At 41.2% G+C, this 16,964-nt stretch overlaps 2 protein-coding genes across 4 annotated transcripts in view; both read right to left on the bottom strand.

The window, feature by feature from the left end:
• The window catches only part of LOC115784550 (thyroid hormone receptor alpha), a 112,401-nt gene extending 105,675 nt beyond the window's left edge, over positions 1-6,726 (bottom strand). Inside the window, exon 1 of the mRNA XM_030735815.1 lies at positions 6,617-6,726. The gene's annotated coding sequence lies outside the window, so the exon portion shown is untranslated. The remainder of the gene's footprint in view (positions 1-6,616) is intronic.
• A 2,979-nt stretch (positions 6,727-9,705) lies between these two features.
• LOC115784248 (vesicle-fusing ATPase) overlaps positions 9,706-16,964 on the bottom strand; it is a 48,288-nt gene continuing 41,029 nt past the window's right edge. For 2 of the 3 annotated variants that reach the window (XM_030735400.1, XM_030735398.1), the window contains 9 exons: positions 16,262-16,357; positions 15,997-16,153; positions 14,595-14,728; positions 14,317-14,463; positions 13,304-13,438; positions 12,824-12,937; positions 12,149-12,204; positions 11,757-11,814; positions 9,706-10,319 (listed from right to left, as the gene is read on the bottom strand). In XM_030735400.1, coding sequence (XP_030591260.1) covers positions 11,784-11,814; positions 12,149-12,204; positions 12,824-12,937; positions 13,304-13,438; positions 14,317-14,463; positions 14,595-14,728; positions 15,997-16,153; positions 16,262-16,357 — 870 coding nt within the window. In that variant the 3' untranslated portion in view covers positions 9,706-10,319; positions 11,757-11,783. The remainder of the gene's footprint in view (positions 10,320-11,756; positions 11,815-12,148; positions 12,205-12,823; positions 12,938-13,303; positions 13,439-14,316; positions 14,464-14,594; positions 14,729-15,996; positions 16,154-16,261; positions 16,358-16,964) is intronic. The other variant, XM_030735399.1, reaches the window with a different exon arrangement.

Here is a 16,964-nt window from a genome sequence, read left to right as displayed (position 1 = left end):
CTTTCCCAAGTATATTTTGACATGCAGACTGGAGGAGCCAGGGATGGAACTACTGACCTCCCAGTATGGACACCGGACCACCTGTCTGTGGTCACTAAAGGTATGCATTCAAGATAGCTGATCAACAGAAAATCTTGCTTACTCATTTTTTCATTCATTTATTTCACTGAAGGACAAACAGTTCCTCGTGGTGACCATTTTATATATTTTGTAGGGTAACTAATTATTTTCCAAATCCAAATTATAATTAGGAACAGATTATCAGACTAGGACAATAAAAGAAAAATGTATATGTAACAGTGTTGCCATAATGCAGCTGATTCAATAGATGAACATTCAATAGATGCAGCAAAGTGCAGCAGTTTGCTGAGTTGGGGCTTGAAGCAGTTGGGGAGCCACCCCAACTGCTCCCACGCTGTGGATCTACATCTGGAGTGTGATCTTTACTGTACAGTGTTGCCCTCATTTCCATCTCCTTCCATTGTGTTCACTCTGCTGTGCAGTCTCAGTCTGTCTGTGTGTTGGAAACAGAAGCTGCCAGCAAAAGACTCACTGTGTGAGCTTTACTGTATAAGAGTGCTCAAACCCCAAACCTCAAGCAAAGGCCTCAGCCTCACTGCAGAAGTTCATTCTGAGCAGGGACTTTGTCCTTTTAACGTGATCCCGGGACAACTTCCTGTTGTGGCCACTCCCTGTGCCAGCCTGGGTTTCAGCGAGTGAATACTGTGTGTGCATTTGTGTGCATGTGTCTTACTACTTGGATCTGTATCTACTCACTGACAACATTTGAGTAACTGTGTAAGCGAGAACTTCCCTTGGGGAAACAAAAGCTTGTTATAAAATCTCTCTCATCTCACTAAATTTTTTCTTCCCTCTTATGCCCTAAAACAATACAAAGCCCTTGAGAGCTGCAGCTGAAAGAAAGCGCGACTGAGCTGCAACAGATTCAAGGATGGAGGGAGAAAGCTGAACACAGCAGCAGCCACCGTCTCTGTGCCAATCAAAGCAATTCAAAGAAAAACATGACCGCACCAGTGATCAGAGCTGTCACACGACAACTGGACGAAGAAATGAATGACTGACATAAACGCCACCCTTTGGGCCAATCACTGTGTAACTGAAAATATGGAAACACATAGATGAGACACAATTTCCTCAAGGTTTGAGCTCAAGAAAGTGTGCAAGTTATTAGGTGTGATGCACAGACAGACACAGTTAAACTCCCTTTGCCCCTTTGCTGAAAGCTGGAGCCATAGATGACCACCACCATGTGTAGAATGTTCTTACGTTTTTTTTTTCTGTTTACATATATTTATATGTTCCATAGGTTTCATTCATGTTTAATAATTCTCTTTACAATATAGGGTTATAGGGGGTGGGGGCAACTAGTGCCTTATTTGCCTGTTTTTTTTCAGTCCACCTGCATATGTCAATGACGGCTAGTTGTTTACCTGTTCACTGCTCTTTGTCTTTTTAGTGCCTTTCTTTCCTTCCCCTTTTTATCTATTTTTGTAACTTTGCTATATTGGAAAACTTTAATAAAGAAATTGAGGGAAAAAAAAAAAAAGATGACCACCACCACCACCCAGAACCGGGACAGCATCTGCGCCACATAAAATCTTTGGAAAACCTTAACTTCATCACCACACATAACCACAGGAAAATAAAAAACACACTCAAATTCACAGAAGACTCAACCAGTCCTGCTTTGTCATAACTCGTGTTTTAAGTACACATTTCTTCAAATCGAATAAGCAACACAGCATCTTATTAAATTAAAACTCAGCCGTCTCTCAGATTCTCATTGATGCGTGTCCACACTGACACTAACTGACCGCAATGAAGTAGAAGCTGCGCGCTCCTGCCTCGACAGAAAATAACATTCCAAATACAGCTACACAAAAGCACCAAGGTTCTTCACACCTGTGTGTGTGTGTGTGTGTGAACACAACAAAGAGAAGAGAAAGAAACAGTTACAGTTATACTTGTTAAAAGTGCGTGCACACTGACTGGTGCTTCCAGTTTCTGTATTGTAGGACAAAACTGAATATCTAAAATCAATAAAACAATGCATATGGATTTTTAAAAAAAACACACTAAACCAAAATGTTTCCAATTTCAGGTTCATCAAAATAGCAGCTGTTTTACTGATGACAGTGTTACACACTGTCGGTAATACTGTATCAGCTTCATGTGGTCAGGTTCAGGTGAGCCATGTTAAAGATTAATTAGTGTCCTTTTTTGCCTTCTTAATGCATTTGAAAATGTTAGGTTGGATCAAAAACACATCTCCACACTTTGTAAGGGCTTTCTGAGCGAGAAGCAGAGAGACTCAGTGCTGCAATCCACCTGAAACACAGAGTTTAGGAAACGCACTCGTGAAGATCTCAGAAGAAGTGGAACTGTTGGGAGAACCCGAGAGGGTTAAAGGGTGAAACAACTCTACTTGGAAGGCTCTAAATCAGGGATCCTCAAATCCAGGCCTCGAGGGCCCCTGTCCTGCAGCTTTTAGATGTGTCCCTGATCCAACACACCTGAATCAAATGGCTGAATTACCTCCTCAGTGTGCAGTCAAGTTCTCCAGAGTCCTGCTAATGACTTCTATATTTGACTCAGGTGTGCTGAAGCAGAGACACATCTAAAACCTGCAGGACACCGGCCCTCGAGGCCTGGATTTGAGGATCCCTGCTCCAAATCAACATAAATACAAACCTTCTTTGTATACACACTATGTGGAATTACATCATTTCATATGCGTCACAAGCTGGTCAATAAGCAACAACAGCTGCAGTAAAAAAAAAAAAGCCAAACTAGGACTGATGAAGTTTAGAAAACAGTTTCCTCACACAGATTTTATACTTGGGCTGCTGCCCAGGTATGCTAATGGTTGCCAAAGTATATTTGGCAACCTCTGTTAGCCTTTTTTTTTCTTTCCTTCAAAGAGAACAAAGCCATCCGCAATCTGTTACAGTGTTTCCCTTAAACTGATTTAAGCTGGACGTTTAAGATGGTTTGTTACACGAGGCGTAAAGATTCTGCACGAAGGAAAAGATGCATAAACTGCTATAAAACTACCAGCACCTGGTCTGCGTATTTTACACTCCTTTCACTTTGTGAGGAACACAAATCTGAGCTCACTGATGTAATTTGTGTTAAGGCTGCTCAATTATGGCAATATGAAATAATCAGTTATTCTGGTCAATATTGTAATTTCAGTTATTTAAAATAATTACTCGTGAACTTAAACATCGGAAAGCTAAAAGCTTAAAAATCTTGTTGACCGAAGGCTCTTATTTTAATCATCCCGGATGGAGCTGAACTAAACAGCGAGTGAGTTTGAGCTTTTAGGGAGGCGCAAAAGCTTGCTGCTGTACACAACAGGAAACATTTATAGAGAATAAAATGTACAAGAGCTTTGCAGTGAAAATGAACACCAAATTATTTTATGTTTATGATCAGCAGAAGCCTAACTGAAATTCAAGCTTATCCAGCTGTATGTGCACACATTTGGATTGAGGTCAGCTGAAACATTCATGATCTTTGAGGTCAAGCATGAATAAAAATCCATAAATAAAGGATGGCTTTTCCAACTACAGACCTCCCCTGAGAATGATCAGTTGCTAATAATTCATTTTTATTCATTTTGGATAGTTGTTTTTAAAAATGGTGCCAATTAGCTCCAGTTGGTCATATTACAATGACAAATTTATTAAAATAAAATGATGTATGCTGACTTTGTGACTACCTTGTTTTAACATGATATTATTATTGGACATTTATTATATTTATGATCTAAAGGTCTAAGCGGCCGGGACCAAATTAAATGATTCAAGAAAAAAAAAAAAAAAAAAAAAAAAATCAACAAAATGACATTTAGTGGTTTTGTGCTCTCAGAGAAGACTGGCTGGTTCTGAATTATTATTTCAGAGTAACACTGATATAAAAGCTCAAGTTGTGACTCTTTTGTCATTTTCTTGTCTGAAACACATCTACCTCCAGATTGTCCATGTAAATATTGCTTGCAGGGAAATTCTGAATCTTCTTTTAACAGCCTACATTAGAAAAACTTAAACAGTATTTGCCCGGTCCATGTCGAAGCTTAACCCCCCCCCACTGCCGTCCACATCAGTGTGATACGAGCGTACCGAGGGACCTCAGAGGACTGGGGCAATGGCTGCCTCCACACATGACATAACCAAACTCAGACAAACACACTCAGCGACTCTCATGCTGAGGTTGAATGGATGGGTGGGTGAGGGGGTGGATGGGCATTGGGTCACTTCCTCCTCACCCACCCTGCCTCCACCCCACGCTTGCTGCACATTAACCCTGAACCTCAGAAAAGGACGCTGGCCTTGCAGCGGAGGAGGGAGAACGAGGATGCCAAAAAGAGGACACCTGTAGCTGCTGGCAGGGATTAAAGCTTTGTATGTGTGCACACACTTAAATTTACATGGCCTTCCTTTGCTTTGTAATTCCTTCCTTCCTTCCATCCATTCATTTTCATTCCCTTACAAGGACTAAGAACGGCAATATTCTTGAAAAAGCTCTTTATACAAATAAATCCTCCCAGCTGCGTTGCACTCACGAAACATATATGAAGGGCACCCTTGAAAGGATTTATTAAACTGTGGCACTGAGGTGCAGCTATAGCTGAGGGGAAACTAATAAAAACCACCAGCTACCAAATTCATAACTGAAAGAACTCAAGACTGCTTCCTATGTAATTGCATGTAGGTCTGGATTTTGCACTCCGGGGAAATATTGTTTTTTTCCGTTCCGTATTAATTTATGTTTCTCATGCAGCTGTCGTTCTGACAGTGTTTTATTTAAGAATGATAAATGAGTAAAAATGTGGGTAAAACATCACTTTAATTCTACTTAAGGAATACTACATGCTGACAGATGAAATGTCTGCAGGGAGTCTGCTGTGGAGATGCTTGATGCTGGACTAAATCTTCCCAGTACGGACACAGCGATGGTGAAATAATTTGTCTGAACATTGATGCCAGTTTTTCTGGCTGTTTTTGTGGTTTATTTGATTCCTAAAGTCTTTCAGCCCTTCCCCACCCCCTTTACAGGAGCCACAAGAACTGATGAGACACAACAGAGAAACACTGATCAAGCAGCAGGTGAATGGCATCTTATCTGTCTTAATTCCTCCGCTCTAATGCTACAAATGTTTCTATAACTCACCCAGTTGGATTACATTAACGCTTAAAGTTAAGGATGCGGCTGCTCTGACTGACGGGTGTGCCAACATGGGCAAGCTGTGGCCGGCAGCTTCTACTAGGCATCACTTCTGACCACTGAAGCAGGTGTCTTTGTCTGTGTGGTGCACCCATACAGTCTATGAATGCAGCCTGCTAACCTGCCAGCATTGAACTTTGAGGTGTGAAAATACACCCATGCAGTCTATAGTATGTGTTTATTTGTTTATACTTTACAAAGATATGAATCACTGAATCATTTGTGAGGCTGGTGTTGCACTGCAGTAAGTAATTTTCCTCAGGGAAGTGGTTTACACATTCTCCTAACAAGTGACAGATCCCTGATACAAATCCCTTCGGGGTTGCATCAGGAAGGGCGTCTGGGTTTAAATAAATAAATAAATCTGCCAGATCAAACATGTGGAGCTACCTGCTGCGGTGACCTCTTGTGAATAAGCAGTTTTAACTCAGTGTTTTTTTCAAGGTAAGGAATATGACTTATTGATGTAACAGTAATAAGTTGTTACTTGGTATCAATAAATAACTAAAGTCACTGTATCTGTTTTCCAAGGTGTCTGCTATAGCTTTGGACTGATCCACATATACAGCAAATGATCATGGAAGCTTGGAGGGCAATCATATCATCAATAAAAAAACACACACACACACACACACACACACACACTACAGAGACTACAGCAGACTGCTGGTAACACGGTAATACCAATATGTCCATCCCAATGCATGATGGCACAAACACACATACCAGGCCGCTCCCTGTAAGAGCAGCTATAGGCTGGGAGCCACATTTCATATATAACTGCACTATGACACGTGCATGACTCTCGAGCCTCCAGCAGCTTATCGGGCAAACTTTGGCACGCTTAAACGCACACGGACAGCCAGACCTCTGTGGACGTGTCACAGCACACACACACGCACGCGCGCGCACAGACACACACTACATAGTTGCCACATTTTTGCCCCTTTCCTCATTCACCTCTCACCGCAGAATGCAGAGTAACTGGTTCCTACACTGCTTTTGCACAATGTAGTGACAGTAAAAGGAAGCCGTGCAGGCCACCCTGGGAATGTCAGGGAGCTGCAGAGCACCGGCCGGACGACGACCCGTTACCCCATAGGTGAAGTACAGTAGGCATTACGCAGGCCGGCGCAGCGCCGGGGTTGACGTGAGGACAGAGCTCACCTTGCGCCGGCGTCCCCGAGGAGAAGCTTTCCCCTTGTTTTCGCCAGAAGTGCGTTAAACTGTCACTCCCAACAGCGCTCGACTGCTCATGTAAAAGCGGCTCCCGGTAGCGTCAACATGAAGCCCTTAAACGGCAGAGTTATCACGTGAAAAAAAAAAACAAGCTGAACAAACACGTAAAACATAAAAGCTGCTTTACCGACTGGCGCCGGCGTCAGCTAATGCCTCTTTCCCCGGTGTTAGCCTCCTCTATCAGTCCGCTTTAAGGTGCCTGGAGACTCCGCAGCCCGGTACTGCCAAAGTCATGGCCACGGTGTGCACAGGGAACTCCACAGCGTTTACTAGTTCGCTATGCTTGGTCCTCCCCCATGCCTGTACTGTACGTGTGAATGCGGGTCAGGAGCGCCGGCGTGGAGCCTACGAGGACGGCTCTACGCCCGGCTCCGCAGCACCCTCTACCGGCCAGATGTGAGCATCTACAGCGGAGGGTTATATAATGCAGAGAAGCTGGAAAATTAGTTGGTTTTTTTAATTAACGAAACATAGCGGGTGGTTGTCAGCGACCAGAAACAAAAATCACGTTATTCTCTAATTATGCTCAAATGGCAGCTTTAATCTATTTTAATTTTACTGGAATCAGGAAATGTAGCTGAGTCATGCCTTAAAAAAAGTCAAGTTCACCTCCCTAACATTTACAGGGAAAAACGAGCCAGTACAAAAGCGTGTTTGCAGTGGCTGAAGAGGCCTGGATTTGAGGATCCCCGCTTTAGGGTCTCATCAGTGAGGCGCAGAGCCGAGGTTGCATATGTTAGCCGTAAGATTACTTCTGCTTTGCTGAGTAAAACTCTTTCTCTCAATGACAAGTCTCATAAGAGCCACTGACTAAATTTACTTTGAGTTTTCTGTATAATTGGATTCAAGTTTGAGGTGCGTCTTTTGCTTTGATCCTTTATTATTGAGATTCCTAAGTATTGCACTTCCTCCTTTATGGAGATGGAATTAGTGTTGTTAAACCTTGAGTCATGGATGGAGGAAGTTATTCATTTTCTATAATTTCCAAATAGACCTCAAAGAGAAAGGGAGCCAATTCTTCTGTGCAAGATTTATAAAATTCTGAAACCAGTCCATCAGTGACAGGTGACTTATTTTTTAGCTGATTGATTGCATCTATAACCTCCTCCATTCTAATAGGACATCACGCAGCTCCACATCATCTTCAGTGACGGTTTCAGCTGTTCAGGAGTTCAGAAAGGCATCGGCTGACCTCTGGCAAAATTTTGAACTGTTTAGCTCTGAATAAAATCGACTACAGTATCTGGAGATTATCTTACGAATATCTTATGAAGCATCCTATTCCCATTTAGCTTGTTGAGACTGTTAATCTTGGAGCAATGTTTTTCCAAATTGAAAAAGTAGTGAGAATTTTGTTGTCCTTCCTCCAGCCATCGTGCTCTGGATCTGACAAAGGCACCTTTAGCTTTCTGATTATACAGTTCATCTAATTTAGTTTGTAAATTCCTCTGATAATGTATCTGGGGTTTTACTAGTCAAACAGGTGATCCTTGACACCACATTTTTGTTGTTGTCATTGTTGTGTACTGTTTGTTTGATTCTCCCTATTCCCCTCAAAAGGCTTTGCCTTTTGCCAGGCCAATGTTTTAAATAAGAATTTTTTCTTAATCTGTTTGCCTGGTTAAATAAAGGTTTAAATAATAAAAAAAAACAAAAAACAAACTAACTCTTCCGAGTTTTCTAGATTCAGCTAAATCACTACTGAATTTTCTGAAAAAAGTACCAAGCTCAAAGTTCAGAAGCTCCCAGTTAACACCAAAATGCTCCTCTTTTTTGGCTTTAGACCAAAAGTGAAAAATCAAACGCATCACCTCTCTTTTTACTACCTCGTTCATTAGTAATGAACTGTTAAGCTTCCAATATACTGAGCGTGGGGAGCCCCTAATTGAGAGGCGGATAATTTTATCTTATATATAGCCTTATGATCTGTAAGAGGAGTGGGGTATGTCTACTTCAATGTAAGTTTTTGTTAAAACCCTGGGAAACCAACCAAAAATCACTTCTAGATTGACTTGATCCTGTTTTACTGCTCCGTTTAAATGTTTTATTATTAGGATATTATACTCTCCATATGGGCCCAATTAGCATTTCCTGAATTTCATAGTGCTGCTGCTGATCTCATGTCTGCTAAACCAAGTAGTTTTTTTTTGTAGGTCCATTTTTTGTAGAGATGGTTGTTTTGCTTGTTTTATAATATAGTAGAATTTCATTTGTCTTTATAGGAAGCCATTTCGTTATTAGAAGCAGCAATATTAGCATTTGATTCCACTGTGGCTTGATTTCATTTGTCTGATGGTGAGCACTGCAAATAAAATACCTCTGAAATCTTAATGTCCGCTGATTCTGCTCATCTACCATCTTTCTTGGTATTTGAGTCTAAACCATGAAGCATTTAATCTCTAACTGCCTTTGAGCACTTGTAATTAGGTTTTAGCAAGGATGCGAAATCTCACACACAGTAACTCCAATAAAAATGTAAACCTGACACATTTTGCTAATTCAGAGCACACAGCCTTTTTGTTCTGGATTTGCATATAGAAAAGAAACGACACCAGAAAAAACAAACGCTCTTCCTGTGCACATGTGCTTTTTTTTTTATTGCAACATCTGCATGTTGACATACACACGCACATACACGCACGATGCCAATGGTCAAACAAAACAAGAACTTTCTATTTTTAAGCACTGAGCACATGAGAAAATAAACCCTGCAAATTAACCAGCGGCTGGCTAAACTTCACACAACGCACACACCAATCCCAATCAACCTTCCACCATGCACACACACACACACACACACACACACACACACACACACACAAACACACACGCCGCAGGACACACGAAGCGCTGGGTTCCCCACACATCCCACAAAGAACCACCAAGAGATGTCCTAACGGTTTGGATGTTAGAGTTCAGGATATATTTATAGATTTTTTTTTTGTCATTTTTAACACTGATGATGCCAAAACTATGAGAGCTAAACTTAACCGTACTGTACACAACACAGACAGGCCGGCCATCAATCCAACATTTACTTTCACTATTACACTAACCTGGTAAAGTCAACATCTCCAGAGCAACAGGGAAGAAGAATCATACTGATATAGTTTGAAATAGACAATTTCTTAATATACTCAGATTTGTCTATATATACTATTTACAGAACATAAACATACTGTATATTTAAAGGGAATACATTTACACATGGAACAGCTTTTTTTTTTTTTTTTTTTTTTTTTTTTTTTTTTTTTTTACAGCTAGTACATATTCACTAAAAGCCCCTTTCAAAATACTTCGGCATTTTTGTCCCTTTTTGCATGTGCTCCGCTGATACTGCTTGTGAGGATACACATCCTAAGAACAATAATTACCTGCAGCCGAACGAGAGATATGCAACGAATACAACAAAGAGTATAGCTTATAAACATAGATGACTTATTCTTTCATCTTTTTTTTGCCTTTTTATACACACAATGCACAAAACAGCACTTTTTAAAATTATCTATTGCATTTTTTTATACAGGTAACAGATTTTTAACAGTACAACTTGCAGTGCTTTACTCTGATATGTCAGTATGTGTACCTTAAGATAATGGTGAGTAGGACGGAAGTGATTCAGTGGTATTGCCTACAGAAACATGCCGAGATAAAGAGGAACTTGTTTTTTTCCTCTCTTGGACCAGGTGAGTAGTTACAAAGATAAATGTAGTGACAGATTGGAGGAAGATCTCTTTTCCTGCTCTTCTTCCTCATTTCTGGGTGGCTTGTATATGGCGACGTGCTTGTTTCATTCCTCTGGTTCCCTCTACTCATAGAAGCTCCGATCACTAGGAAAGGGAAGAATGAAGGAAGGTTTTTCTTACAGTGTGGTTTGGATAACTCCCACTATTTTAGATTAACCCTTCAAACAGCACCCACCATAACACTGGGGTCCATGTTCAGTAAATTATTATTATTAATCCTTTTTTTATATAGGAAAAATCTTTTGAGACTTATTGTCTCATTTACAAGAGAGACCTGTTACATACAGCAACAAAAAAGAGGGGGAAAAAAAAGTATATTTCATTATTTTTAAGAAGCATATAAGATCTTTTTTTTTTTCTTTTTTTTTTTTAGGAGTAATTAAGGAATCATTTTAATCAACAGCTCAGATCCATCAATCATATTTCACGTCTTTTACTCTTCTGTCCTAACAGAACCATATATCAGCAAGCTAATGTTTGCCTTTTTCATTAGCTACGTAACAGATACATCTGGTATGGGTTTAAACATTTAATAATAAATCGTCTTCTACAAAATAACTAATTTATGTCAAGCAACCCATTATAAACTTAACCTAAACCTTAAAAGGCCCACTCTATTCTCAATATAAAAGCTAAAATATGCTAACAAACTTGAACTCTAATAAATCAGAGATAAATAAACATGAACTTAAACACCATGAGACTGTGAAACAAAGAAACGGTGAGTAAGGCCCCGTTTACACGACCCTGTTTCAAAATGAAAACGCCACAGTTTTGATGCGTTCTGGCCTCCCGTTTACACAAGAACAGAGTGAGAATGATACTTTTTGGAAACGGGCTCCAGAGTGGAGCGTTTCTGAAATGCTTTGGCCTCAATCTCTGTGTAAACGTATGAAGACGATGCTTTTTGGAATCAGGGGCACTCGCAATTGCGCACTATGGTTGTGGCTCCTATATCCACACCGCCAACTGGTGGCAATAGGAACTGCAGCATTTTCAGCAGTTTGCATTTCCGTGTAAACGGAGATCGTTTCTGAAACATCTCTGGGTAAAAGGCGTCACTTTTCAGAAACTACAACGGCAAAACAACACCGTTTCCACTGGAAACGTCGTTTAACGGAGCCTAAAACTCAATGCATGACATTTAGAAATGTTATGTTACATGCATTCACTATTTAGCAAATGAAAGGAATGTGAAGTTGGTATGACAAAGGATTAAATTAACATTTTAAGTCAAACTACTTAAAATAGAGCTTTTCTTTTACAAATTACAAACTTATGGCAGCCAATTTTAGCTCAGGGTATAAATACACATGTTCATGTAATAATATTTGGTTGATTTGTTAAAGGATGTTAGAATCTACCACTTCCATGTAACTGGCAAAGTGATACTTGACATAACAATATTAAAGATTTGGAGCTGTTACAGCACTTGGAGGAAAATGCATGTATACATGCTAATATCTTACTAGCAAGCTACATCTTCAGATTCTAGTCTCAGCACTTTGTTGTTCACCTTACCAGAATACAGCGAGAGCAACCAACAGCTTATATTCGGATTTGGTCACCTTCATTCAACCTGGTGATTGCAAAATAAAGCCATTAGTGTTAAATGTTGAAAACGTAGTGGCTGATTGTTAGCCTTTTTGTGCTGTTGGCACAAAGGAAAATATCTGGGAATACAAAACTGGACCTTTGTAAAAACTTGAGTTATTGGGTTTTGTAAACGAGCCATGTTTAATGTACTCTTTCAGTGATGTTACCAATATCCTGATATTCTAGAAAAAACACGGGATAGACAAATGAAAGGGAGGGAGATGATAATAAAAAAAAAAAAAAGATGGATTAAGCTGATGGAGGCTGTTGGCAGGTAATGAAAGTTAATGTAATTGGTGCAGAGCAGTTGTACTCACGCCCCCTCGTCCCTGAGCAGAGACAAGAACTTGGTCACTCTGTAATCTGGATCCATCTAGAGATAAAATAAAGCAGAAGAAGAGACAGAAGAACTGAACAGTGGTTGAAATAAAAGGAAAAAGTTCACACTGAGTCCTGCAATCACAGTGACATCAAGCTGTGGCATTACAGAGCTCCACTAGATCCCTACAACTCTTTCCAATGTGCACTAAGTCTGTCGAAATATATGGTGACAGCCAACAGTTTAGATTAGTCAAAAACCTTGAAAATAGGGGCATGCAGTTAGCCCGATTGTATCCACAGATAAAATCTACTTGGACAGTAAATGCTTCTTCTGCATGAGTTACCTGAAACAGCAGCTTGTTTATGCACTTTGTTTTTTTTAAAACAAAACAAAAAAAAAAAAAAAACAACCTTCGAAACCTCAGTGATTTTTATAACATTGATATGGTCTTGGGTGATGAACACACAAGGCCTCTTAAGGTCCAGGAACATCCAGGCTTTAAGTCCCAGCTTACATGTTGTGGTGGAAAAGGGTACTAGCTTCAACTAGTAAACTGGCCAGTTAAGTACTACTGCCTATTGCCAAACAAACTTTATGCCATCAACCATCTTGTCTGTCACACTGCTGTTCATGCATGATGCTTTATGAATCTGGTGCCTTGCTTCTATACCTGCAGCGACATCTCGATGAGCACGAGGAGTTTCTTAATGCCTATCCAGACCCGCTTCCCTTTGAGCTGATGCGCGATGCTGGCCCGCTCTTTGTCGGTGAAGCTTCCCAGTAGCTGCAAAGACAACAGCGCCAATTAAAGTAGAAGTCTGAGAGTTTCAGCAGCACATTTAAAGCCTCTGGTGTGAGCTGCTGAAAAACCTCCTGTTAATTAAGCTTTAGCAGCTAGCCTGTTTTTTCCAGTGTCGTGAATGAAGGTTATGTAATTTCTTCCACACATGTTGCAGATTTTTGTATGTGCATGGGTTGGTTAAGTATAATTCAGTACCTTCATCTTTGTGTCCTAGTTCAAGTGCACAACTGTGATTAGTTTCACCTTCAAGCATTCAGATATGTAAATGTGATTACCCAAAAATTAACATGATTTTTTTGTGTGTACGTCGTGGCACTGTGTCTGTGAAAAAAAATGGTAATATCTTACCTCTAAGGCATCAATTAGCTGATCCCCAGTAGAAATGTTGGGGATGTGGATGGTGGTACTAAAAGCATCTAACATCTCCATCTCCTGGAGGACATCCTTCCTGCTGGTGGTGCCAATAATGAGCAGCTTCCGGCCCTGCAGGAGGTTTAAATGACTCGTTTCTGTACGTTGTTGATTACACCAAATATTATGGAAATGTATCCGGTTATTTTCTGTGCTGATTACAGGTTCATTTTCTAATTAAGTCTGCAAGCATAATGTGGATTATACTTTTATATGTAATATGTATATATTTATTTTCTGAGTGTAATTATTTACCCCATGTCACAAAAGCTTTCACAAAAAGCAACATGTTTTATTAAAACAAACTGTTATGCCCATTGCCTGAAGAGACTTTGTAACCTACAGCAATCCCACAACATGACTGAAAAACACTTAATATGAAATACCTCATTATATAATACCTCATTATGTATAACATGCATTTGCTGCTAAAAAAATAGGTCAAAATTTGGGAAGTTTGCTAAGAGGTAACTAGCTTACCTTAGCACAAAGCATATAAACAGAGGAATTAGCTAGCACCTTTTTACAAAACTAATTAAACTGATATTCCAGCACTCCTGAGCTCACTTCTGCGAAATCTCGCAAAAGTACATCTTTTTTTTCCTCCTCTCCCCCCCTCCCATGTTCCTTGCAGGGTTCTGTTTTTAAGGAGAAAAAAAAATAATAATAATAATATCACACTGATGATGTCTCAAACTCATGTATGAAATATGACACATTGGGCTAAATTATCCAGAAAAATTTTGCTAGTCCATTATAGAGCTCAAACAAACAGACACTAAAGCCCAATAATGAAGGAACACATCAAATAAAAGACTGCTGCTCACTCAGGTTTTTACTTTTTTGGACAGCTGAGCTACGTGGCACAGGTGAGTTTGTAGTTTTTCTTGTTTTCATGAGGTTTGCTGACAACATTAAAGTGTGTATACAGCTTTCAGATGAACTCTGACCTTTGGTGGAGGTTTCTTGAGAAGCACCAGCAGAGCCTGAAGGACCAGATTTGAGAAACGCGGACCAATGGGCACGTAGTCCAGCAGACGCTCAATGTCGTCCACTACAACACAGCTGAGCTGAGACTTATAAGCATCATCAAAGACCTGAAACACAGAGGAAGAATAAAGGCACAAAGACGTTAACGGATGGGAAACTACAACTAAACATATCATTTTAAATGTAAACATTTGATTGATAAAATGGTGTAAGGTTAAAAAGACTCTGCAGCACTTACCTTTTTGATTGCCTGGCACTTGGAGATCTCCGAGTTTCCAATCATCTTGTCTGGAGAGCAAATCTTAATGAAGGGGAACTGTGAGTCCTCTGCAATCTTAGCTGCCAGGGCTGTCTTTCCACTGTGGGGTGGGCCTGTGTGAATGTTAAGAGGAATGGTACAGTTTGCTGCTTGTGATTTGTACTCGGATTCCTCACAGGGATACTTGAAAAATTGTTCACGAGTGATGGGAGAAGGGAACGGGAGATCGACAGGCGGATCGGGGCTGCTTCTGCAGTGATGCGGACGCTGCACCGGTCCGTCGTGGTGAAGAGAGAGCTTAGCGTAAAAGCGAAGCTCTCGATTTACCGGTCGATCTACGTTCCTACCCTCACCTATGGTCACGAGCTTTGGGTAGTGACCGAAAGAATAAGATCGCGAATACAAGCGGCAGAAATGAGTTTCCTTCGAAGGGTGGCTGGCCTCTCCCTTAGAGATAAGGTGAAGAGTGCGGCCATCCGGGAGGGGCTCGGAGTAGAGCCGCTGCTCCTCCACATCGAAAGGAGCCAGTTGAGGTGGCTCGGGCATCTGATTAGGATGCCTCCTGGCCGCCTCCTGGGTGAGGTGTTCCGGGCATGTCCCACCGGGAAGAGGCCCCGTGGTAGACCCAGGACACGCTGGAGAGATTATGTATCTCGGCTGGCCTGGGAACGCCTTGGGGTCCCTCCGGATGAGCTGGAGGAGGTGGCTGGGGAGAGGGAAGCCTGGGCTTCTCTGCTTAGGCTTCTGCCCCCGCAACCCGGCCCCGGATAAGCGGAAGAAAATGGATGGATGGATGGATGGATACTTGAAAATTTTCCAGTGTCTCTGAAGGTCATCTTTTTTTATTTGTCTCTTATTGCACTAAATAAGAAGCTTAGGCATAGGTTCAATAAGGAAGATCTGAAAACACTCATCCACTTTCTTTCCCAGGTGTTTTGCCATTTCTCTCTCATCACCTCCACTTTCCCACACAGTCAAACTCAATGCTGACCTCATCTCTTCGAGTCCAATCATCTTTCTCCCCGCCTTCCTCGAGCCAACCAGCCTCCGCTCAGTGTGCTTTAAATATCACTGCTTATCTGTCACTCTCCCTTCCAGATTCATTCATGTAACACCACTCCCTCCTCTTCACTACCCAAGAGCTCCTTCCAAGCCTCCATCTTAGTCTCCACCACCACCAGCGTCTAGACTCCGGAGGGTCCTGCCTAACTCCCATCTCTACTGGGATTCCCTTCAGCTTCACTGGACCATTGGAGTCTAACCGCCAAACAACTATTTATATTGTCAATAAATCTTGTTCAGTTTCTCCCAGTGATCTCTCCTAATTGAAATATATTTGGATTTGCTCAACTTTGCTGAGCTGTGTGTGTTTCTGACTTACCCTCCAATAACACAGCCACAAGTGGTGTGCGATCACTGTTCTTGGTCTGCTGTACCAGCAGCTCTCCATCATCAAGAACATGAGTGACTGGGTCGCCCCATTTGATGATGCCATTCATGATGTAGCTGGAGTAGTCTTCCTGGTTGGTACCAAATGCCTTAGAAAAAAAAAACACGAAGATTAGGAACATTGTTTTTGCCTTTTTCAAATCATTAGATTAAACTGTATTCATATAAGATAATCTCTGAACACAGCAGGAACATACTGGTTTTATGTCATTGTTGAGAGATCCCATGAAGTCAGCTCTGGTGACCTGCAGCTTCTCTGCCCTTTCCATGTCCACCTCAACTGTGGAGGTAGCCTGGAGAAGAATTCACCACAACATTTAAACAATGTCAAATCAATGGGGCAATATCAAGTCACACCACTGTAATAACTAATCTAAAATATCTGCAAAATACAAGTGTCGATAACTTTCAAATTTGCCATGGCACAACATAAACTAAAGAGAGCAGAGGCACTAACTACTAGTTAACCCTGTGATTTAGAGTGCTTTGATGGGCCTATACTGGAGGAAGAGTTTAAGTATCTTGCAGTCTTGTTCATGAGTGAGGGGAGAGAGGAGCGGGACAGACAGCGCAGGGTGGTGGTGGCAGTGATGCAGATGCTTTAACAGTTGGATGTTGTCAAAAGAGAGTTAAGCATGAAAGTGAAGATGTTGATTTACCAATTGATTTATGCGCCTACCCTCATCTATGGCCTCGAGCTGTCTGTGTAGTAAACAAAAGAATGAGGTCACAGAAATTAGCTTCCTCTGAAGTGTGTCTGGGCTCTCTCAGAGACAGGTTGAGTAGCTCAGTCATGTGGGAAGGACTCACGAGTCCTCCACATTGTTGAGGTGGTTTGAGCATCTGACTGGGATGCCTCCTGGGCTCCTGCTAGGTGAGGTGTTGCAGGAGGAGGCCTCA

Source organism: Archocentrus centrarchus, chromosome 8 (assembly GCF_007364275.1).
Source record: "Archocentrus centrarchus isolate MPI-CPG fArcCen1 chromosome 8, fArcCen1, whole genome shotgun sequence".
Taxonomy (NCBI): Eukaryota; Metazoa; Chordata; class Actinopteri; order Cichliformes; family Cichlidae; genus Archocentrus; species Archocentrus centrarchus.
This window is presented reverse-complemented; position numbering and strand designations above follow the sequence as displayed.